The 23,398-nt window shown below is 40.2% G+C and overlaps 4 protein-coding genes and 1 long non-coding RNA gene across 5 annotated transcripts; 2 read left to right on the top strand and 3 right to left on the bottom strand.

Annotated features, from left to right (window-relative positions):
• Positions 1-905: 905 nt before the first annotated feature.
• MRLK (meristematic receptor-like kinase) lies at positions 906-4,128 on the top strand. The gene is made up of 2 exons (XM_008235600.3): positions 906-3,186; positions 3,282-4,128. The coding sequence occupies exons 1-2, from the start codon at positions 978-980 to the stop codon at positions 3,893-3,895; spliced, it is 2,823 nt and encodes a 940-aa protein (XP_008233822.2). The 5' UTR covers positions 906-977; the 3' UTR covers positions 3,896-4,128.
• A 491-nt stretch (positions 4,129-4,619) lies between these two features.
• LOC103332839 (sorting nexin 2A-like) lies at positions 4,620-8,608 on the bottom strand. Its single transcript, XM_008235599.3, has 5 exons — positions 7,429-8,608; positions 6,844-7,053; positions 6,414-6,674; positions 5,025-5,111; positions 4,620-4,906 (listed from the first exon to the last, which is right to left on the bottom strand). The coding sequence occupies exons 1-5, from the start codon at positions 8,404-8,406 to the stop codon at positions 4,826-4,828; spliced, it is 1,617 nt and encodes a 538-aa protein (XP_008233821.2). The 5' UTR covers positions 8,407-8,608; the 3' UTR covers positions 4,620-4,825.
• Positions 8,609-11,753: 3,145 nt separating this feature from the next.
• Positions 11,754-12,678, bottom strand: LOC148917447 (uncharacterized). The gene is made up of 2 exons (XR_016127427.1): positions 12,439-12,678; positions 11,754-12,311 (listed from the first exon to the last, which is right to left on the bottom strand). It is a non-coding gene; the product is annotated as an uncharacterized LOC148917447 (long non-coding RNA).
• Positions 12,679-15,156: 2,478 nt separating this feature from the next.
• LOC103332838 (laccase-12-like) lies at positions 15,157-17,786 on the top strand. Its single transcript, XM_008235597.2, has 5 exons — positions 15,157-15,374; positions 15,487-15,638; positions 15,739-16,112; positions 16,265-17,233; positions 17,327-17,786. Exons 1-5 carry the CDS (start codon positions 15,249-15,251, stop codon positions 17,455-17,457), a joined length of 1,752 nt encoding a protein of 583 aa, XP_008233819.2. The 5' UTR covers positions 15,157-15,248; the 3' UTR covers positions 17,458-17,786.
• Positions 17,787-19,537: 1,751 nt separating this feature from the next.
• On the bottom strand, positions 19,538-22,160 carry LOC103333058 (cation/H(+) antiporter 15-like). The gene is made up of 4 exons (XM_089052446.1): positions 21,939-22,160; positions 20,847-21,854; positions 20,224-20,733; positions 19,538-20,182 (listed from the first exon to the last, which is right to left on the bottom strand). Exons 1-4 carry the CDS (start codon positions 22,158-22,160, stop codon positions 19,538-19,540), a joined length of 2,385 nt encoding a protein of 794 aa, XP_088908572.1.
• Between the last annotated feature and the right edge of the window lie 1,238 nt (positions 22,161-23,398).

The following is a 23,398-nucleotide window of genomic DNA, read 5'->3' as shown; positions in this document are numbered from 1 at the left end:
CAACCCACGTCCCCATCACCTTTACTGGGCAGGGCCTACGGTCTTTGGGCCAGAGAGAGTTGACGCTAAGTCTCCCCTCCCCCCAAACCTAACACTTTTGTCCAAGAGAGAGAGAGAGAGAGAGAGAGAGAGAGAGAGAAAGTTCGAGATCAATAATGAAAGGTTACCAACCCCCTTCCTTTTTCATCTTCCTCTTTCAAATATAAACTTTCTCTAAACCCAGTGCCCGTGGGGGGTCATAAAAATCCAAGTTAACTTAGCGAACGTGCAATGCAACTTTCACTGTGTCACATTACGGCTACTCATACATGCATAAGCCTTTTTTTTTTTTTTTTTAAATTATTTATTAAAATTTATTTATTGATTCATTGTATTTATTTACCACCTTTGCTTTGCATGAATTAATTATTGGGTATAGAAGGTATTTGTTTTTGTTTTTCATAAAATGATACTTTAAACTACTCTTAAATTGAAATCAAATTCGAGTGCAAAAGGACAGTGCATTGTCTTCGTCAACTACCCTAACCCTAAGGTAGCTCTTGCATAAATGCTCTTATTATGTTAGAATTCAGAAGTTCGACCAAGCAAAGGTTAGAATTCAGAAGACCACGTCCTTGGTTATGTTAGTCCACACAATCAGGGGCAAAATGGTATTTCACTCGAATAGCATTTAGGAGTTGCCTGGTCTCACGGTACTATTGCCGCAGGTATGCAGCTGATGATGTTCCTGTAGTGCGGGACCCGCCGCATAGAAAGATAGCCGTTGGGAGGAGGAGCCATTTTTTGAAAGGCAGCAATAAAAAGACCCGAACTTCAACCCACGGGATCATCGAGATGGTCAAAGACCCAAAATAATATGCATAAAATGCATGGAGATGGAGAAGAGAAAAATAAAACAATCTCTAATCTAAAAGACCAAGCCAATGCCATTATTATTCACTAAAAGAAACTAGCCGTTAGAGAGGCTTTCTAAGCAGATGCAGATGAAGAGCGTCTGTCACCCACATGACATTTTCTCTCTCCCAATACAAGATCTCTCTCTCTCTCTCTCTCTCTCTCTCTCTCTCTCTCTCAAGTCTGATGAACCTCACGTGCCTTTCTCACACCCACCTCCCAGCTTTCAGTACTTAATCTTCTCCCAACTTATTTTGCTCCTGTTTCATTCCTTCCTCTACTCTCTCCCCAATATTTGGAAAAACCACAACCAAACTAGAAGAAGTAGCCAACGTATTGTTCCATCCATTTCTTCTTTTTCTTTTGGTTTGTTTGTGGTCATGGATTACCCATTTCAGACTTTTCAGTTTCTCAAAAAAGGAGCCTCTGATTGGCGCCGGATTTCACATAAGAAGAAAGAAAAATGGAAGATCCTTCATTCCAAATGCACCCATTTTATCTTCTTTCTTCAGCTCCTGTTCTGCGCCCTCCAGCCAGTCAGAAGCGAAATCTGGGATGGTGTCATTGTCACAGCAGCTGATTACCAAGCTCTTCAAGCTATCAAGCACGAGCTAGATGACCCAAAAGGGTTCTTGAGGAGCTGGAATGACAGCGGCTATGGAGCTTGCTCCGGTGGCTGGGCTGGGATCAAGTGTGCTCAGGGGCAGGTTATTGTGCTCCAGCTTCCATGGAAGGGATTGGGTGGCAGAATCTCAGAGAAAATAGGCCAGTTTCAGGCGCTTCGAAAGCTCAGCCTCCACGACAACCAGATTGAGGGTCCAATTCCTCAGTCGCTGGGCTTCCTTCCAAGCCTCAGAGGAGTTCAACTATTCAACAACAGGCTCTCTGGTTCAATTCCTCTTTCATTGGGTTTTAGTCCTCTGCTTCAGACCCTTGATCTTAGCAACAACTCTCTCACTGACAATATCCCAGATAGTCTTGCAAACTCTACCAAGCTTTACAGGCTCAATCTGAGCTACAATTCATTTTCTGGTTCTGTCCCAGTTAGTTTCACTCACTCACATTCTCTTACCTTCCTTGCTCTGCAACACAACAATCTCTCTGGTCCTGTCCCAGACTCATGGGGCAGCACTGGAACACAAAACAGTCACTTATTTAGACTTCAGTCCTTGACCCTTGACCATAACTTCCTCTCAGGAAGCATCCCTGCTTCTTTAGGCAAGTTAAGTGAGCTTGAAGAGGTTTCTATTAGTGGTAACCACTTCAGTGGAGCCATACCAAATGAAATAGGGAGCCTCTCTAGGCTTAGAACACTAGATTTTTCTAATAATGCCATCAATGGAAGCTTGCCTTCTAGTATCTCTAATCTCTCCTTACTTGTTCAGCTAAATCTGGAGGGAAACAAACTTGACAGCAAAATCCCAGAAGGTCTTGGCAGTTTGAAAAACCTTTCTGTTCTCAACTTGAGGAAAAACCAATTGCAGGGTCCAATTCCTGCAGCTCTTGGAAACATTTCCACACTTACCCAACTTGACTTGTCACTAAATAATCTCAGTGATGGAATTCCAGCTTCTCTTGCTGATCTACCACATCTTAGCTTCCTCAATGTTTCTGACAATAACCTCTCTGGTCCTGTCCCTGCTCTTCTCTCCCATAAATTCAATGCAAGCTCTTTTGGGAACACTCAGCTATGTGGGTACAGTGCTTCAACCCCATGCCCATCTGAAGCACCAGCCCCTGAGGTTTCGAAACACCACCGCAAGCTAAGCACCAAAGACAAAATTCTTATAGCAGCAGGAGCTCTTCTATTAGTATTGTTTGTACTTTGTTGCATACTTCTCTGCTGTTTGATAAGAAGAAGATCTGCATCAAAAGCCAAGGATGGCCAGGGTACAGCCAGAGCCGGAGCTGCAAGGACCGAAAAGGGGGTCCCAGCTGTTGCCGGTGAAGTTGAATCGGGTGGAGAGGCTGGAGGAAAGCTAGTACACTTTGATGGGCCAATGGCTTTCACAGCAGATGATCTTCTGTGTGCAACAGCAGAGATTATGGGGAAGAGCACTTTTGGGACTGTCTACAAGGCCACACTGGAGGATGGGAGTGAAGTTGCAGTGAAGAGATTGAGAGAAAAGATAACCAAAAGTCAGAGGGAGTTTGAGGCAGAAGTGAATATTCTTGGGAAAATCAGACATCCAAATCTTTTGGCACTGAGGGCCTATTACTTAGGACCTAAAGGAGAAAAGCTTCTGGTTTTCGATTACATGCCTAAAGGAAGTCTTGCAGCATTTCTCCATGGTAAGTATGGTTAATTTAAATTTAAGTTTTAAATGATTTCATGTTCTAGAATTTGTATGAATGATAGATTAATAAGTTGTACAATTTTGTTGCAGCTCGAGGGCCTGATACTCCTATTGATTGGCCAACAAGAATGAACATAGCAAAGGGCATGGCAAGAGGCCTGTCCTACCTCCACACCAATGAGAACATTATACATGGGAACCTCACATCCAGCAATATCCTACTTGATGAGCAGGCCAATGCTAAGATATCAGATTATGGCCTCTCTCGCCTCATGACCGCAGCTGCCAATTCAAATGTGATTGCAACTGCCGGAGCACTAGGGTACCGAGCACCAGAGCTCTCAAAGCTTAAGAAGGCCAACACAAAAACGGACGTATACAGCCTTGGGGTGATCATATTGGAACTCCTAACAGGGAAGTCTCCTGGTGAGCCAATGAATGGCTTGGATTTGCCTCAATGGGTGGCCTCCATTGTGAAAGAGGAGTGGACTAATGAAGTTTTCGATTTGGAATTGATGAGGGATGCATCAATTATCGGTGACGAGCTGCTAAACACATTGAAACTAGCCTTGCATTGTGTTGATCCTTCACCATCTGCAAGACCAGAAGTTCAACAGGTTCTGCAGCAACTAGACGAGATTAGACCCGAAACAGCTGCCAGTTCCAGTGACGATGGAGCTGGAGCCCCTTCAGCAAGTGAGTGAAAACTGATTCCAGAAGTGGGGTTTGGTAGACATATTTAGGAAGAGAAGCTAGCTACTAAGTCCAAGATTCTTTCATTCTTCGAAATTAATTTTGCTTTGTTACACTTCATCAGTGTCTGTAAATAGAGTCTTCTCTGGATTAATTTAAGAGCGTTTTTGCGATGTATTGAATGTTCTCACTATCTAGTGAACTATTGTTTTGAAATCTCACTATCAATATTTTTGATTTGCGACTGAGGTTGAAATTTCTAGCCTTTTTTTTTTGGGTCAATAATTTCTAGCCTTATAGATGTTGCCCTAAGAAAATTGAAGGATGGTCAATGATGGGTCTGCGTTATTAGAAAGAAGGGGCAATTCTTGCTTTCATCGTAGTAGATTCTGAGTTGTTATTGTCAATGGACCACCGACCAGCCAAGTTGCATGGGAAATCTCACCATGAAAAACAACATCGAAGAGTCACACAGAACAAAGTTTGAGTTTTCCATAGACCTTATCGAAATTAAATCTTTTTTAAATGATTCGATGTCTTTTGCATGTTATGTCTCTATTTGTTCTCATTAATCCGCTAAGATGCCGTGCTCAAAACCTAAAGCAAGAAAACAAGCCCCTCTTTCAAGACATTAATCCATTTTATCAAATGGGTGGAGATAAATATTTTACATTAACCGCATTGGTCCCAAGCTAATCCAAAACTAGCGTCAAGTTAGGGCAGCACAAGTTTCGATTTTCAATCAAACCTAAAAAAGAGTTGCATTATAATATTGAAGTTTGAAGAATGGCACAAGAGTCTTCTATAGCCTATTTTCAATTGGTTAGGATGAAAGTTTCTTGGGTATAATCACAAATGGGATTCTAATGTTTACACTACATGCATGAAATACAGAGAACGCAGAATAAAGAGCTAAACACAAAAAATTTACAGCCAAATTGTCAGTTGCCGTCTCTCTCATACGCACTGGTTTCTTCTGCAAGCTTCTCCCAAGCATTTGCCATCTTTTCAGCATACCCCGCCTGTTAAATGCAGAATACCAGCATAATTATTGTTCAAGGGCTGACAAAATGGAGTTGGAATGCCATGTAAAGCGAAGAAACCTGTTAAGAACAATATGAGTTTCAGAACAGAACAAACCTGATTAAGAACAAATCCTTTCAACATGCCCATAAAGTCCTCGTGCCTCTCTCTGTCAACCCTTTCAAGCTCAATCCTGTTATTTTCCTGCATAGATGTTCACCAACAATCATAATTGGCATTTATAAAAAAACTCATCATGAATCAAATGAGTGCTTCCAAATCAAATTAAATGTGATTTAGTCCTCTCCTCATAGTTTGGCATTGTGTATAATCGAAACAGAGCTAAAATAATATGCTTTACCAAAGAAGTCCAAGCATTGAAAGAGTAATAATCAAAGTATATGATAAAGAATGTTCAGCAATGCAAGCTGATTGCAAAAGATAACACAAAGAGCAAAGAAACACCAGAATCTATAACTTAAACCTTGGGTTTCATAGTGATTTTCCCCCTCCACTTAATATCAGAAAAGTGGAATGACAAAGGGAAGAGGAAAGATGCGGTGCACAGATTTTGTAGTTTGTTTAGAGAAAGGCTAGATAATTTTACAAAATGATCCAGCTGTACAAGCTTAACTTGGACCAAAACTCAGCATGGAGGAATGTTCAACATAATTGGTTGACAGAAACCATAAACAAGATACAAAATCATCTCAAGTTAATGCATAAAAGCTCATTGTGTATGTTGCCACATTTCACCATCTAAAAGTAAATAACCCTCCACTGAAGTAGGGCAGGTCGCACATGCTTAATAGAAGGCAGACAAAAATAAGCAGAAGAGTTCCATCTCATAACTCTCTTATTAGTTTCTTCTTGTTTAAGTCATTAGGTTTGCAACGTTACTAATCAAACATTTTAGAATAGTTATCTTTGTTGTTTTCTTCTTAATCAGTACTTCTGGCCTGTGCCTATGAAAACTTGTGTAACAATCATTTATTATGTAATCAAGAACATTTCAGAGAGTTTCACTTTATCGTTTCCTTGTGGATTCAAAGGCCTTCTGGTAGATTCCAGGATTTTATCTATTTGGGTACATGTTTGCTACTAGTACCTACCCTTGCTTTCCTTTGGTATCTGTTCTGTGTTGGTATCTACTGTCAAATTTATTCACAAGGCTTGTAAGTTTGAAACGACAATGCAAACATATCCAGGTGGATCTCATGATAACATCAGCAATGGTATAAGAAGAACTACTAACAGCCTCCTATGGTATATTTAGACAGACATGTACAAAAGCCATATACTTAACCACATAAGACTGCTAGATTGATTCTTGACCAAAAAAGAAAAAGACTGCTAGATTGATTAATTATCAAATGCATAGGATACATTGTTAAAGAGAAAGAAACATGGGAGATCTATAGAGGATGCCATTTGTCATCAAAATGTATCTAGAAAATCAAGGATACAGACCGAATGGCCTATGTTTTAAATGGTTTGAGATGTTACCTTGATGCGTTCATATTCTCTGACTGCACAAGATTTAGCATCCTCACTAACTTTTAAAGTTTCTTTTAGCTCTTCTATTTTCCGCATCCTGGACCTGTCTCCACCAAATATTTTGGATGCTGCAGCTTCAAGCTTCTCAATCCTTGACTGCAAGGAAACTAATTCTGACGAAAGAGTCTGAACGGTCAGTAAAGCACTTGATCTGTCTGAAAAAGCACTATTGACTGCTAATATGACCCCGAGATATTCATGGAGTTTGTCCTGCAATAAATATGAAACATCCAGCAAAGGCAAATGAAGATTTGGTTTTATATGCAGATCAAAATTATTATAGCAGTTAACTATGACTCCTTTTACACATAAAGTAAGTTCTCATGGTATGAGATATATAGCTAAGCAACCAATACATAGAAAAACTTGTGTACCATACCAAATGCTTGACTGTTTGCGCATTTAACTCCCGGTACAATCGGCTAGCTTTTACAGCAGCAGTAGCCACATTTTTCATGTCAGTGGCTCGTATTGTTTGTGATTCAAACATGGCTCCCTCGGTCTCAAGCTTGGTCAGCTTCACAAAGGCCAACCCCAATTCCCCCATAGTCTCACCCATGTCCTGCTGAGCTTTTACTAGTGACTCAGCCTGTAAAATGTATACATGGAAAATGAAAATCAATCCAACCATCCAGCTCACCAAATCCAAATAACCAAAAACCTCGCTCATTCTGCTGTGCCATATACTCGGTTTCCAAATTTGTAACGGACAATTATCATCAACATAAATGGTAAATCTTTAACTTCTAAAATCCCTCAAGTGATCCTAGTGGCCCCGAAATGTTTCTTTCCTTATAAGATCAACATGATCACACTAATTCAGTTGGCAGTTGGCACTATCCAAATTTTCAAGTCCACCATAACATTTAAATGAACTAACATTTGGATTTGAACATTACAAATATGTTGCCATTACCAGAAAGAATACATAAATACATCAGTGCTTTAAAATTAGTAAAAATACCTGCTGAGACAAATTGCTAAGCTGTTGCTCAAACTCCGCCACCTTCTCCTTCCTCTCCATAAACTCCTTATCCTCCTCAACCACCATAGGCTTCACCCCGCCCCAATCGTTCACCACTGACTGTCTCAACTCCCTGAAGATCCTCAGCAAGTCCCTGCCGCCCTTGGCCGGCTGCGCCGCCTCATTCACATCCGTCACTGCCGCGGCCTCTCCAGTCAACTGCCTCGGTAGCCTCACGGCGCCGTCGAGCATCCTCGACGCCATGTCAACGCTCTTCGCTAGCGGCAGCTTCCCCCTCACCACCAAAAACAGCCTCAGCTCCTCGCTCTTCTTGAGCGTCGGATGCACCGCGAGCTTGTTCAGGTACTTGGCCAATGCAGCCCTCCGCTGCTCCACGAATTGCTCGATTTGCATCACTTGGCTCTCGACCACGCTCTTATCGGGTCGGATCGGGATGACAAACCCGCGATACGACTCGGACAGCCGGTCCGATAGAGTCACCACGTCCTTGAACCGCCTCCGGACGGTGAATTCGGATCCGGGACCGCCGTACTCGGGCATATTGGTACGGGTGGTGATCAAGTAGGTATAGTACGAGGTCCCGCCGGGGACGAGCGAATTGGTGAGCTCAAGCTCCTTCTCAGGGTCCGAGACCCATATCTTGAGGAATTCGGAGCGCGTCGGAGGGTCCGATTGATAAGAGGGCTGCTTGGGGTTTTCATGGCCGTTGGATGAGGAGGAATCGAATGAGGTGAAGATGGCGTCCGCGTAGGATGGGGGCTCGAGGATGGAATTGAAGTTCTGGGAGGTGGAGGAGGTGTTGGCGGTGGTGCTGTGGCGTTCGACGGAGGTTGATGCGGAGGGCGAAGATTGGCCGTTGGATGACGGCGGCGGCTCGTCGAGGACCAGAGATTCCATGTCATCTTGGGATGCGTGCAAGTTCGCCCCTTCATCGCCATGGTTTTCTTGCTTCATCATTTTCTGAATTTTGGAGAAATTAATAATTAAATAAATTTAAATAAGTAAAAAAGCAAGGTTGATGAGGGGAAGGAGAAGAAGAGGAAGGTGGTGGTGGTGGTGGAGCTGCATGTGAAATCGGGCATTAGACGTCAAGGCAGTGAGGTAGTAAGTCACTGAGTCAAGTGACTCGGGGCGCGCCAAGTGGGAACCCTCTTTGCATACCTGGTGTGGTGCTGTTGGACTAATTATTTCTTGCCGTGCGATGCGATGACGCTGCTGCCGCCACGTCGGCTGCCACGTGTTTATAAAATTGCTTGCTAAAGTTGGGCTTATTTTGTGCTCTCAGAGTTGGGCCTTTGTTTAGGGACTCGGGCTAAACTAAAATCCAAGATCGGTCCGTTTTTTTAGATCGACTGGATCACGATAAGGTGGTTGGGCTGAAATGTAAGAAACCCGGAACAAAAAAAAAGTGGGCCGCACCTCATCGTATTGGATGAAAAATAGGCATGTCAAATGAAATGGTCGTTACTATTTCAATAGTGGTCATTCAATTGTGAATGCCTTATTTAAGGCCCTTAGATGAGATCATGTCTCTTAACCGTTAGATCAAACTAACCAATTTGATCCAACTATTAATAGATAGGATCTGACATTAGATAAGTCAAATAAAATAGACTTTACTTTACACAGGTCGACGACCTATCTTCTCAATTTATATATCTCCTATGACGGTAATACACATTTCAAATTTACCAGGATATCATTAAACTCTTCAATAAAGTAGACATATTACTGACAACATCCTCATTGCTCAAGAACTTATGCATAAATTCAGGATGTCTAAAGGCAGGAAAGATTTTGTTGCATGGAAGATTGATTTATCTAAGGCCTGTGACAGACTGAGTTGGGATCTTATTGAACAGGTGCTTATGGAGTTGAAACTTCTTACGACCTTTATTCAATTAGTCATGAGTTGTATTTCTACATTAGATCATCAAGTATGTGTTAATGGTGAATTAACTGACCCTTTCATCCCTAAAAGTGGTATTAGACAGGGAGACCCTTTCTATCTCCCTATCTCTTTGTTTTATGCATTGAGAAACTGTCCCACATGATCGCGGATTCTGTTTGCAAAAAGAATTGGATGCCTGTCCGATCTTCCCAATCTGGGCCTTGTGTCTCTCACCTTTTCTTTGCGGACGACCTAATCCTTTTTTCGGAGGGTAGCCTGAAGCATGCACGGATCATGAAAAGTTGTTTGGATTTGTTTTGCAAGGCTTCGGGTCAGACTGTCAATTTTTCTAAGTCTGTTGTCTTTTGTTTTCCCAACACCTGCAAGGAGCTTGCCAAGGAAATGAGTACTATATGTGGTTTGCTATTGACTGACAATCTGGGAAAATACCTAGGTATGCCTATCTTGCATCACCCTGTGAACAAGTCTACTTATTATAGCATTGTGGAAAAGGTTCATAATAGATAGGCCAGTTGGAAAAGTAAGTGCTTGTCTATGGCTGGTCGGAATAACTCTTATTCAAGCAGTTACATCTTCAATACCTATCTATGCAATGCAAACAACTAAATTACTTATGAGTATCTGTGATGATCTTGATCGCATTAATCGCAACTTTTTATGGGGAGGTAGTGCCAGGCAAAGCAAGGTTCACTTATGCCAATGGGATTTGGTATGTAGACCCAAGCACAAAGGTGGTCTGGGTCTGAAGAAAACCTCGTTAATGAACCAAGCTGTGCTGGGTAAAATTGGTTGGAGTCTACATGCTAAATATAAGGGTTTGTGGGCCAAAATTTATGAGGATAGGTACCTGCAAGGCTGCTCTATCTTAGACAAATCTCTGATTAGTAGACATGGTTGTTCTCCCACTTGGAAGGGAATTTGCATGGCTCCAAATTGCTTATGATGACTTAGAGGTGATGGGGGATAAAGTGAAATTTTGGAGAGACAAGTGGTTGTCTGACATACAATTGATGGAGTATGAGGGAATTGGTGATGTGCTGGATTTGGACTTTCCTGTTTCAAGCTTCTTTAAGCATGGATGGTGGGATATTGAGAGGTTGAAAGTTGCTGCTCCTGTTAAGGTAATAGAAATACTTAATTTTCCTGTTAGTTTTATTGGGACTTTACAGGATTCGCTGATTTGGAAACACACAACCAATGGGGTTTTCATGGTAAAATCTGCCTATCAACTGCTTTTGGAGACTCTTCTTGGAATGACTCATTTTGGAAGGTTTTATGGTAGTTGAACCTTCCCCCCAAGTTAAAAGTCTTCCTCTGGCTTGTCTACCAAGATAAAATCCTGTCAAATGATCAGAGAGTAAGAAGGAATTTAGCTACTGACCCTTCTTGCTTTGTATGTGATTGGCCCTATGAAACTGATCTTCACATTCTTAGAGATTGTACTAAAGCCAAAGAGATTTGGCGATATTTCTTGCTTCCCCACCAACAAAATAATTTATTTTATACTGACTTCTAGCCTTGGTTAAAGACTAATATCCTTTCCAAGTTTAGATGGTCTAGGAGTATTTTTTGGTGCTCTGCTTTTGTGTTTATTTGTTGGTATTTGTGGAAATGGAGAAACCAATCTATCTTTAATGTTGATGAGGCTGCTCCTTCTAACACCAGGCAAATCATCCTATATGCTGTCTCTGAATGAAGTAAGGTTCCGTGTGGTGGTAATATAGCTGATAGGATTTTAGCCACCTGAAAAACAGAGGTTAAAATGCTATATATACTCGCAATAGAACAAGGCTATTATTAGTATAGCAAAGGTAAATACGAGGTCATTCCCACGAAGACTAAAGTCAATTGAAAAGATGCACTAAATACTTGACTTGTAAATTAATGAATTATTATTTTTGGATTTAATGCGAATAAAATAAAACACAAATTGAAAACACAGTTTTGAAGGATTATTAATTGGTTGAGAAAATCATGAAGATAAGACATCCACCACAAGCAATCCAATATAACACTTATGTTCATTCATCCGTTAAGAGGTAATTTCATATTGAAGATTGGTTACCTTACGTTTATTCTCCCTATGGCATATTTTAGGCTATAACAACTCCTACAGCATATAATCTCCCTATGGCATTTAGGCTAGATATAAACATGAAGAGTACAATGAGCACGAGTAACCAAATCAATCATGTAATTCTTATAACATGGCATTTACCCTAAATAATCACACCTTTTAATTGCAATAAGCATACTCAAAATCAGTGTGGCATTCACTAAATTTTGCATAATATAACTTAGTCATATACCATAATGGTGAACAAGCATCAAAGCACATAACCAGTATAACACTCGGTAATTAAAAATTTAAACACAAAATCACATTAATGGATAAATAAACATACAGTACTATATCATCATGCTAGGGCTTAACCCCGCCCTAGATTAAAAGTTTAGTTACACATGAATATAATTAAAAATACAGAAAATAATATCATAAGAGTGAAAAAAGAAACCCTACCTTTTCCTAGTCCTAGTAAGTCTCAAATAACTTGCAAGGCATGAACCGCCCAACAAATTGTAACCGATAGGAAATATATATGTATAAAGTACAAGTCAGCTTTCCTAATTCTTTGCAACTTACCGTAGCTAATTTCGATTCTGGGCTTTTGGTGGGCTTAATCTTCACCAAATTGAACGTGTAAGATGTCATTAAAAAGGTATTGACATCAGCTACAATTTTTATGACAAATATTTTCCAAGAAAAATTACATAAACTTGACTAAAATCGTCCTCAAGCCCAACAGCTCCAATCTGCCAGTATGGCACATGCCCTGAATTTAATAATTCATTTTGAACAGTTGGCTGCCCCAAGTAATAATTCTCTTGACCTCTTAGCTTTCATCTCCAAGTAATAAGTAATTTCTCCATTTTTGGCATTTTAGAGTTCCTTGAAAACACAAAAGCTGGAATACAGATCTCTATAGAACAATCAACTTTTGCATACAACATCTAAATGAAAAGAGTAAATTTATGGTGATATATAAATGACTTATCAGTAGCTGGGGAGAAAATACAAATTTTCTTGGCTTGGGAGTTTCCTGGTACTGGAGTGGTTAAACTGAATGTGGATGGTTCTCACAAACTTGCCTCTGGGAATATTGGTGTTGGTGGCATTCTGCGTGGTTGTATGGGCTAATGATGACCTCTTAGGGGTCTCTCGTTCTCGTCAAATTTCTCTTGCTAATTTGTAGTTGTTTGTTGGGGTTTATCCCCCCATTTCATAAAATAAAATATAAAAAATAATGTGCACGATTTAAAATTCGTGGCTAGAAGAATAATTGGACCTAACAAGGTCCCAAACTTATTGTGAGGTGAATGCTCTCTGGGTTAGCAGTCCATTGAATAATTGCTTAGTAATGAAACTTTGAAACTTGGAACTTGTAAGGAAGCACGTAACGAAGTTTAGCAGATATTCTTGATGGATTAATTGCTTAGTAATGAAAACTTTGAACTTTGACATTTACATTTTGCAAATCCTAAAAAGAAAAAGTTATTAAGCCCCATTTAGCGTGAAAATGTTATTAAGCCCCGATTTTGGATAAAGCCAAGCACCAATGATGGAAATATAGAATTGCAATTAACTTCACACCCACCTACAACTACCAATGAAAACGATCGAAAACCCAAGAAAAAAAGCAGATGGAAAATTATAATAAACAAAGCAAAAGGATTTTTTTTTTTTTTTTTTAAAGGAAGCCATAGCTGGTAAGGCTTGGCTTGAGACACAAAAAGAACACCAGATGCACAAGTTTGACAAGGAAGTACTTGTTGTGTATGTCTGGTCTTCAATCAATTTTTTTAATAACGACTTCTCTTGTACTTATTCTTCTTAATTAGAATATTTATGTGTTAAAAAGGTCAATAACAAACTCCACCAACTTGGTGTCAATTGCTATCATTGAATCTGGTTCGCCTATCCAATCCAATTCCTCCTCCTCCCCTTCTTTCTCCCTTTCACTCTCAGTTGGATCGAATTCTGTTGTGTTTTGACATGCTTACATTCAAAGTGATTAACGGTTTTGTCACCTTGTCCCCCTGTAATTTTCTACTTACCAAACCCCCAGCTGAGCATTATCAACTCTTATTACTAATAACATACGTAATTAGCCTCCATATAGCCTTAAAGCAAATCAAAATTAAGAAAAATGAAGGATTCTTAATTAAATTAGTTTATTTATTTATTTACGAGTAATACAACATGTACTACATATTTTACAAAGACGAGACGCAGTTACGTACGTAAGTAGATTTATTTCACTTTAATAATAAAAAAATGTGATTTTAATAGTATTGGTAGTACATATAGTTGGTCAATTTACATATCCATTTGCCTACAAAAGAAGTAGAGTTGACAAAACCAATCAAAATGTGGTAGCCATTTATGTTGTTATCTACGTCACCACAAACTAAAACACGAGAAAGAAGATCATATAGATGATCCATGTATTCTGCTTTGTGACAGGCTACCTAATTCGTACATATTAAATTGTATGTCAACTGAATTGTGGTTGGACACAATCAAATCTTCTTTGTAATTAAGGCAGTCTACACATGCCACCTAATTATAGAGATGACTTTATCTAGTCGTTTTTTTTCCCTCCAAACGGCAGCTTGATTTGATCATCAACGTTGCCCCACATTTAACATAAGATAAAATTAGAAACCTCAATCCCCCGCACTCGACCGTCTCTACTTGTCTCTAACCAACTAAATATCATCGATCGTGACCTAGTCCAACATCATTGTGGGCCCCTCTCCCTCCTTCTCTTGAAACCCCAAAAGAAAAATCTTGTTTTGTGTTTTTAAAATTACAAGCTATCGTCTAAACTATATGGAATGAGGTTTCTCACACACACAACTGATAGCATAAGAGTTTGAACTGAAGATATCTGCTCCATTTGTCTAATCCTAGAGAGTAAATTCTAATTAATTGATAGATTAAGGCCCTTCATTTTGATTGAGTATTACATTACGGCATCTCCAAATGAAGCACGGGTAACTTAATTTTGTGGGAAAAAAATCTCTAAAGAACACTCAATCCCTCCGATGATTCTAAAGATGATCGATAACTCTTCCACTTTTCCGAAAAGCATGGGCTTTTGCTCAAGGCATGTTAATTAATTGATTAATCACTTTTTGATTTCCACCATTAGGAAAGAAAAAAAAGATGGTTTGCCAGATTCATGCAAAGATTATAATTTGTATACTATTTCCCTCTGGCATCCTTCCAGAAAAGGTCAACAGAGAAATTGACTAATAATATCGATCTGTTATATATTTGGGGTAGGTTAGCCATTGTTTAGAAATGATTAGCGATTATCTTAATTACGAGTTCAGGAAAGGGATGCTAATGATTTTGCAAATCAAGAGTTAATTTGGCGTTCAAGGTTGATCTTTGTAGTTCATGGGTTTGATTTGACAATTATAATTACGTGTTTGGCCTTATTTGGACATGAAAGATGCATGCAGATAAGAATTGAGCTTTAATTCTTTGCAGATTAATGCTTTATTGAAATTGTACAATCCAGGAAGGAAGACTTGTGAAGCAAGCACATTGAAGAAAAATAATTCACTTTGAATAGCCCAGTGGGTGCAACAACTCCTATAGGGTTGAACTAAGTTTGCTCAGGAATCTGACCATTTTGCTAATCAAAACCTAATCTGCCAACCTCAAACCACAATCTCTCTCCTCAAATCTTCCTATAAAAGAAGCCCAGTTTCTATTACTTTGTCATTCAACTCACCACCTCTAGAGCACTAATATCATTCAAACAAAGGTTAAGGGGTTGATTGGCAGCTAATAGCTAGCTTAGCTAACACAGATATGGACGCACTCAACAGCATTTTCGGCAACAAAATTCGATGCTCGTTACTCTTAGGCGTTTGCCTTCTGTTTGCTTCATCAGCAATATCCTTGGCAGAGCCCAAAACTCACCAACATGACTTTGTTGTAAGTTTAATTTGTATCTCTTAAGTGTTTATATATTCTGTTTTAGCCCCCTTAATTTCATTTTTTCTCTCTAATTAGATACTGACTATTTGGATAAAACTGGGATTAACAGATTCAAGCAACACCAGTGAAGAGGCTGTGCACAACCCAAAACTCCATCACAGTCAATGGGCAATTCCCTGGACCAACCTTGGAAGTTAACAATGGTGACACTCTGGTCGTCAAAGTCACCAACAAAGCTCGTTACAACGTCACCATCCATTGGTAACTAGTTTGCATGCATGCATGCATGATTCATTCTTCTTTCTTGCTTCTTCATTTCCTCAATTAAACATGATCTTATATTCATTAATGTACATTGCAGGCATGGAATTAGGCAAATGAGAACTGGATGGGCAGATGGACCTGAATTTGTGACTCAGTGCCCAATTAGGCCAGGAGGGAGCTACACCTACAGATTTACAATTCAAGGCCAAGAAGGTACTTTGTGGTGGCATGCTCACAGCTCATGGCTAAGAGCCACTGTCTATGGAGCACTTATCATTCATCCAAAACAAGGAGACTCCTACCCATTCACTAAGCCGAAACGCGAAACTACCCTTCTTCTTGGTGAATGGTGGAACGCGAACCCCATCAACGTTTTGAGGCAGTCAACCCGGACTGGAGGAGCTCCTAATGTGTCTGATGCATACACCATCAATGGTCAACCTGGTGATCTTTACAATTGCTCAAGCCAAGGTAATTTGCTTCTACCCCTAACCCAATCAATACCCATAATTTATAAATTTCACATTTATATACTAATCAGAGTCGGCGACAACTGACTATAATAATCGATGTAGACACATGACGCGATCAACTAATTATCTTTGTCTCTGATTGCTATGCAGACACAATCATAGTTCCTATAGACTCCGGTGAGACCAACCTTCTTAGAATCATCAACGCTGCCCTCAACCAACCTCTTTTCTTCACTGTGGCAAACCACAAACTGACTATTGTTAGCGCTGACGCCTCCTACACCAAACCTTTCACCAGCAGAGTCCTCATGCTGGGACCCGGCCAGACAACCGATGTTTTGATCACCGGTGACCAGCCACCAGCCCGATACTACTTGGCAGCGCGTGCCTATTTCAGTGCACAAAATGCAGCATTTGACAACACCACCACCACGGCCATTCTTGAATACAAGTCTGCCCCTTGCAGCCCCAACTGCACAAACGGTCCAGCAGTTAAACCAATTATGCCACAACTTCCTGCTTTCAATGACACAGCCACTGCCTCTGCTTTCACCACAAGCTTCAGAAGTCCTAGAAAAGTTGAAGTCCCAACTGAAATCGACGAAAACCTTTTCTTCACAATCGGCCTTGGACTCAACAACTGCCCAAAGCATTTCAACCAAACCAGAAGGTGCCAAGGCCCCAATGGAACACGCTTCACAGCCAGCATGAACAATGTGTCCTTTGTGCTTCCAAACAACATCTCAATCTTGCAGGCCTATCAACAAAACATACCTGGAGTTTTCACTGCTGATTTTCCAGCAAACCCACCCCTGAAATTCGATTACACGGGCAACGTGAGCCGCTCCCTCTGGCAGCCTCTTTCTGGAACCAGGGGATACAAGTTGAAGTATGGATCAAGGGTGCAGGTTGTGCTACAAGACACAAGTATCGTCACACCAGAGAACCACCCTATTCATCTCCACGGATACGATTTCTACATCCTTGCAGAAGGTTTTGGAAATTTCAATGCCCAGACTGATACCAAAAAATTCAACCTTGTTGATCCACCTATGAGGAACACAGTGGCAGTGCCTGCGAATGGATGGGCAGTCATCAGATTCGTAGCTGACAATCCAGGTAACAATTACTTAAATCATATAATATTTTATGTTTCATGGTTACAAATTTAAGGATTTAATTAGAGGATACTAATATTTTTTACATTTGTAGGGGCCTGGATAATGCATTGTCACTTGGATGTTCATATCAACTGGGGTTTGGCCATGGTCTTCTTGGTTGACAATGGAGTTGGGACACTGCAGTCGATCGAGGCTCCTCCGGCGGATCTGCCTCTGTGTTAAGAATCTAAAGATCACCATATATGCTACCAATGCTAGCAACTCAGAAACCCAACTATGGGGTTTTCATTTTTCCCTTCTCAGTTATATGATTCCATTGTTGTTTGTATTTCCCCTGCATTTGGGGGTCTAGTTCTTGCTCTGTTTCATTGTTATTTTTTGATACATAAAGTGGGCTTAGAGGAGATGGGTGGCGCTGCGGTTGCAAAACCAAGTACCATCTGATTTAGTCACAGGCAAACAGACATGTTTCTTGATTCATACATGTTTTGTATTTCGTAAGCAAGTGTTAAAGAAATGTTTTGAAGTTAATGAAATGTTTTTTCTTATTACTCCTCTGTTTCTTAGAATCCCCTGTTTCTTATACTCCTCTGTTTCTTAGATTGAGACTATTAAACAATTTGGTACCCAACACCTATTATTGCAAGCAAGGGCAATCTACAGATAATTAAAAAGGCCTTGTTTTATAATATATACATATATATATATATATATATATATAGCCTTGTTTTATATAATATATATATATATATTATTATGTAGTTATACTCCAGAAGATAGGTAGGCAAATGTGGTTACAACCAAATAAAGAAAAAAAAACAGTAGGGAAGAAGAAAAACAAACTACAAGTAAAACCCAAGTCATTCTTTACAAGAAAATTGAAACCCTTGATTTGGCAATCAGTTCTGACTTCCATACTTGGCATCAATATTCCAACCAAACTAAATATTTACTCCTCATGACAAGGCAGCAGCAAAGGTAAAGGAAATTTGTGTCCCAAACACAAAAGATGAGGAAACATTAAAAGTGGGTGACCAGATATGAGGATCTTATATTAATCAATATAAAGGAAACAAGCAACACTGGTTAATCAATTTGACAAAGATTTCATTGGTGCTCATAGTGAAGCTCATCAGAATTTGAGTTGACATTCATTGACATCAATGACAATCAATTACATATACCATGTTTGTGATTTACCTAAGCTATTGTCTAGTCCTAGCTTCCATTGTCTGGTTTGAACATATATAGGGTTCAATGAACATTTCCCGGCTGCAATACTAAGGAATGGACACCAGAAGTGAGACCTATGTACAGCACAGCGACTCGAATTAACTTCATTCTGTTAAGTCCTCAAGTTAGTTGTCCAAGAAAAAATTTTGATTCGAAAAGTGCGGCTCGATTTGTGTATCAAACACATTGGATTATGTATTAGAGAATTTATGTGCTTCCTTCTACTAAGGTTCTTCAATTAAGGAAATAAGTTGGGTTCCTAATTTCATTCAAATGTATGTTGGCTGTTAACGCATTTGGGTTTTGATCACAAAATTGACTTCTTTCTAACCAGAACTACTTATATGCTTCACACTAGGCAGTAAGGAAGAAAAGTAGTTGATATAATATACGAAACTGACTCCCTCCCTTGTTAGTCCTTCTCTCCGTTTAACCTTTTATACTAAGAATGTCATGTTGTGTGCAAACACTTCAAGACCTTGTCGTTGATGGACTATGCGACGGCACACACACATTGAAGAGAGAAAGCAAACACACATAAGAACACAAAGATTTATAGAGGTTCGGCCTCATGCCTACATCCTCTTGGTGATCCACCCGAGAAATTCACTAGTATATAAGAACAACTTTGGTTACAATCAAAAGCCTCCTTAGCTCTCACAAGAACCCTAGCTCTCTTTTCTCTCACTCTTACTCTCACCATTGTGGCTATTTGGAGAACAAAGTGGAGAATCAACAACAAACGGACTATTCCCTCTACTTGAATTCCATTCTTGGATTCAAGATTCGCTCCAAGGGTAAGCTCACTCTCTACCTTCTCTCTAATATTTGATAGTGAGTGTCATAGGTGCATATACTTTCATAAACCTATAAAGATTGGGACCTAAGATGAGACATGCATGAACCTCTAGCTATTTCCTTGCGTCCGCTTCATTTGATTTCATATTTGACATGTGTATGGTAGATGGTTTATTCTCTCATAGCCTCTTGGGATTTTAGGAATCCCTACACCTAATTTTCACATCACCTTCTTCCTTCCACGCATCAATGGCGATTTAACTTCAGCATGTCATTCATATATATTCTCTGAAAACCTTGCAGAGTCACTATGAAAAGCTCCATAGCCTAATCCCCTGCTTTCTTGCATGACCAACACATTCACCATTCCATCCCAGAAATCTGAAGAAGCAAGCATGTCACCAATCACTCCCAGCTCTGGATGCTCCACGAATTCCTCCATTTCTTCATCCCTCAGCGACATCTCCACGTGTCGCCGCCCTACCATGACAAGGTCATAATTGCCTTGCAACTTCTTAATGGCAGTCATAGCTTGTGCACTGTCATCCACCTCGATATCATGCCAATTCAGGCACTCATCCCCGGTGTTCGCCAGCTTAAACTCGTCGATCAAAGACTGGTCTAGCTTGGCCTCTATTTCCTGCTCTTGGCTACCTCCTTCTAGTTTACTCCGCAAGATTATTCGCAAAACTGTCATTCCCACGTCAGGATTGCCAGACATCCGTGCTGCGTAGGCCAACGCCTCACGGTCATCTGCTCCACCAATGAAAATCACCACTACATTGAAGGAATAGTATGTCGAGCTCAGCTGACAAGCCAAGCCTCGGTCAACAAGTATTCCCACTGTACATGGGGAATTTGTTTGCACATTGATGTTGAATTGGCGTATGGGAGCAATCAAATTGTGGTCAACCGTACCCCGTGATCATGGAATGGTAAGATAATAAGAGGTACAACCTTGTCATGCGCAAAACGGAGAATAGTGTCATGCATGCTTTTGTAGGAAGCGATCATATTGTAAACATGGATCGTGACCGGTCCTCTGGAGTTTTCTGAGTAATTCTCAAAGGCTCGCATCATTTGATGGATTGATGATGATTCATTTGTGCTTGATGATGCATTTCTGCACTCTAATCTCTTGTAAGGAATTAGTAGAGGCGCGGCACGCCCCATCAGCTCGACTGTGTGGACCATGTAGGTGATGATGGGGCTTGCTTGGGTCGGGTATGAGGCTTCCAGGAGGTAAATCAGCTTGTGGATGCTTTCTTGGTTGTGAAAGCAACAAAGAATGCGAAATGTTTCAGAGTTGGTTGGCATTGACTGGATGCTTTTGAAAGCGGGATGTTTGGTTGATGCTGATCGGAGTGGGATTTTAGGGTTGTATGATAACTGTAGCAATGGTGTCGCGACCAGGGTCACCCCCAGCATAGACAACACCATTTGAGTAAAAGCTTGTTCATCTACGAGCTGCGATTGAAATATTAACTTAGAATCAAAATTAATATATATATATATATGTTGTATGGTGGGATATATTATATGGAAGTGAAAGAAAAAGAGAATTAAAGAGTTTTATTTACCTTTGTGGCCCTCCATCGAGAATAAATAAGAACGTCTATTATACCCTTGATGCTCATGGCTATGCTGAGCTTTAGACTATTTTTAAACCCGATTTTGCACCACATTGCGGCCGCTACAACTGTCACAATCTTTGAAACATACGACACGACAATGATTGACTGAAGTGTGGAAAAACTCGTCCAATCGCGAATCGAAAACACATTTAGTCTGTATCCAATGCGGTAAAAGAAGATTGGCATAAGAAATTGGGAGACCAAATATTCGGTCTTGTGGACTATTGCTGCACCAAGAGGTGGTCCCCCTGGTATGGCTGCCCCAAGAAGTATAGGACCTGTGTCCATCGCCAGGCCTAAGGTGTCGGAGATAAATGCCAGAACTAGAACCCCAAGTTGTATTGCAACTACATGAACTTCCTTGGCTTCTTGTCCTTGGGGGATGTTGTTGATAATCCACATTATAGTTGGGCGTATGACGTAGTAAGTGAATAATGTCAACCCAAGCAAGGACATAAAACTCTGAATGCCATGGCCTGCGCGTGCTCGCGCGAATAAGAAATAGAATGTAATTTCGATCCAGTAGATCACATCGTTGAGGAGGGCGGAGGACATGGCAAATTGGCCCAACTCAGAGGTCATAAGGTTGAGGTCATCCAAGGCCTGAGCTAACCCGTGAAAAAAAGTTAAAGAAAAGAAACTAGTGATATATATTGCTCCTGCAGCAGCTCCCTTGCCGATTCCAGGAATGGTGCCGGGGCCGCCTAGCAGGAAAAGGAGGGTTGAGGTGACTGCGGAAGGTACGATGCAGCAGACCAGACCAATTTTCACGGTATCTTTCTTCGACGTTCTTTTGAAGCGGAGTGCGTCGAATTTCAATGTAGCAAGGAATAAGGCGTATATTGCACCAACACTGGCCATTGAGTCGAACAGCGGGATCACTTTGGCTGCGAATAGTCTGTCCTTGAATCCCTTGGTGCCCCCAAGAGCAGACGACCCCAAGATAATGCCACTCTGAAAAACATATATTATATTTAAGTTTCAACCAAAAATAAAAGAATAATTAATAATAATGTCACAAACTGAATTAATTAGTACCAGGAGATTGCAGACGAATTTGGTTTGTCCCAATGGCCCGAGCAAAAAATAAAGAAGCTGGTAAGTAACAACGACTAGGATGATTTGGGCCAGCATTAGAGGATGGGTATCGTCCAACGGATTCTCTCCGAACCAAATGCCTCTGCTGGAGGCGGCCGGAAATCGCATGCAATGCTGCTCTTCCACTACATCAACTTGTGTGTTGTTGTTCAAGGACGCCATTGATTTCTTTCGTCCCTCTCCCGTCCCAAATTCCTAATTGATTGCTTGAGATTGCCAGGCTATATATGAATACGAAACCCACATAATCATTCCAAAAACTCTTTGAGTGATTTTTGGTGGTTATGGCGCCCTACGTACCTTTTGATCTGTCAGAGTCGTTATAGAGAGCGGTATGGTTGTTGTCAATTTCTTTCGTAGCAAGCAACCAACAAAAATACCGGGGTTGGCTAAAGTCAAACACTTCAACATAAAAGTCTTAAACAAATAAATAAATTGGTTATGCTGTTACAACGGATTTCAATTCATAGTTAGAGATAATACTCAAGAAATTATAAAAGTGCCAAGCATCAAATTTCGTTGACGGAACCAGCTTTTCTATATAACTGGATTCATTTCATTTTGTAAGAGATTACCCGTTCACAAATGCTTCCTCAACTCCTCTAAAACTATTTAAAAAAAAAAAAAAACTGACTGCAGTTTTCAAGTTCAACTTTGGAATATCAGATATTAATACCAAACACAATTGGGTAAATTTGACTGCAGGTAAAAAAGAGGAAAACAAGCTACAACTTATAAAACCCAAGTGTCATTGTTTACAAGAATATTCTGGCCATCATGGCAACAAAATCTAACTTCCAATGATGTACAACATATTGCGGAAGCAATCAAGGAAAAACTGGAGCGTCGTGCGTGCAAAAACAAAACTAGAAAGCTGCAGGTTTGGACCCTGAGCTCGGAATTCAGCCCATGAATTGTCGTTTCGAAGAGAACGATGTCACGAGTAAAACTCATCGCTTTTCCATGTTGTATGGGCTCTTTTGGGTGTTTGATGTCTTTAGTAGCCAAAAACATTATTTGATTATTTTAATTAGTTTTTGGAATTTTTACTATTTTCCCTTTTAATTCCTTTTTGGGTCCCTAGGGTTTCTAGGAACTTGAGGAAGTATTTAAGCAAACTTTGGGTAGGAGTTTAGGGTTGTTATTCCTATTTTCATAATTGAATACATTTGAGGTTTTCTCATTCTTCCTGTTGGACTCTAGTGTGCTTGCTCTTGGCTGTATTTTAGCATATTGATTATCATTGAATTAAGGGTGACGTGATAAGTACAAGGGCTATAAAGATCTAACGCTTAATTAGTAAATGTATGCTGTTGAGAATTAAGCTGCATACTAAGCTTAAATCAAGCTGCAGATGACAATGATAATGAAGAGAATGAAGAAATCAAAGAACTTAGGAA

This window comes from Prunus mume, linkage group LG5 (assembly GCF_029339155.1).
Source record: "Prunus mume cultivar Tortuosa linkage group LG5, ASM2933915v1, whole genome shotgun sequence".
Classification (NCBI taxonomy): Eukaryota; Viridiplantae; Streptophyta; class Magnoliopsida; order Rosales; family Rosaceae; genus Prunus; species Prunus mume.
Note: the sequence above shows the minus strand (reverse complement) of the source record. Positions and strands in the feature narration are given on the sequence as shown.

What these genes read in the sequence shown, in the direction of transcription:
- MRLK (XM_008235600.3), top strand. Translation starts at nt 978, where the DNA reads ATGCAGATGAAGAGCGTCTGTCACCCACATGACATTTTCTCTCTCCCA. An exon ending in TCTTGCAGCATTTCTCCATG is followed by an intron (nt 3,187 to 3,281) that starts GTAAGTATGGTT and finishes ATTTTGTTGCAG; the next exon opens with CTCGAGGGCCTGATACTCCT.
- LOC103332839 (XM_008235599.3), bottom strand. Translation starts at nt 8,406, where the DNA reads ATGATGAAGCAAGAAAACCATGGCGATGAAGGGGCGAACTTGCACGCA. An exon ending in TTAGCAATTTGTCTCAGCAG is followed by an intron (nt 7,054 to 7,428) that starts GTATTTTTACTA and finishes TACATTTTACAG; the next exon opens with GCTGAGTCACTAGTAAAAGC. An exon ending in AAGGATTTGTTCTTAATCAG is followed by an intron (nt 4,907 to 5,024) that starts GTTTGTTCTGTT and finishes TGCATTTAACAG; the next exon opens with GCGGGGTATGCTGAAAAGAT.
- LOC103332838 (XM_008235597.2), top strand. Translation starts at nt 15,249, where the DNA reads ATGGACGCACTCAACAGCATTTTCGGCAACAAAATTCGATGCTCGTTA. An exon ending in TACAACGTCACCATCCATTG is followed by an intron (nt 15,639 to 15,738) that starts GTAACTAGTTTG and finishes TGTACATTGCAG; the next exon opens with GCATGGAATTAGGCAAATGA. An exon ending in ATTCGTAGCTGACAATCCAG is followed by an intron (nt 17,234 to 17,326) that starts GTAACAATTACT and finishes TTACATTTGTAG; the next exon opens with GGGCCTGGATAATGCATTGT.
- LOC103333058 (XM_089052446.1), bottom strand. Translation starts at nt 22,160, where the DNA reads ATGGCGTCCTTGAACAACAACACACAAGTTGATGTAGTGGAAGAGCAG. An exon ending in AATTCGTCTGCAATCTCCTG is followed by an intron (nt 21,855 to 21,938) that starts GTACTAATTAAT and finishes TATGTTTTTCAG; the next exon opens with AGTGGCATTATCTTGGGGTC. An exon ending in TCCGTTTTGCGCATGACAAG is followed by an intron (nt 20,183 to 20,223) that starts GTTGTACCTCTT and finishes TGATCACGGGGT; the next exon opens with ACGGTTGACCACAATTTGAT.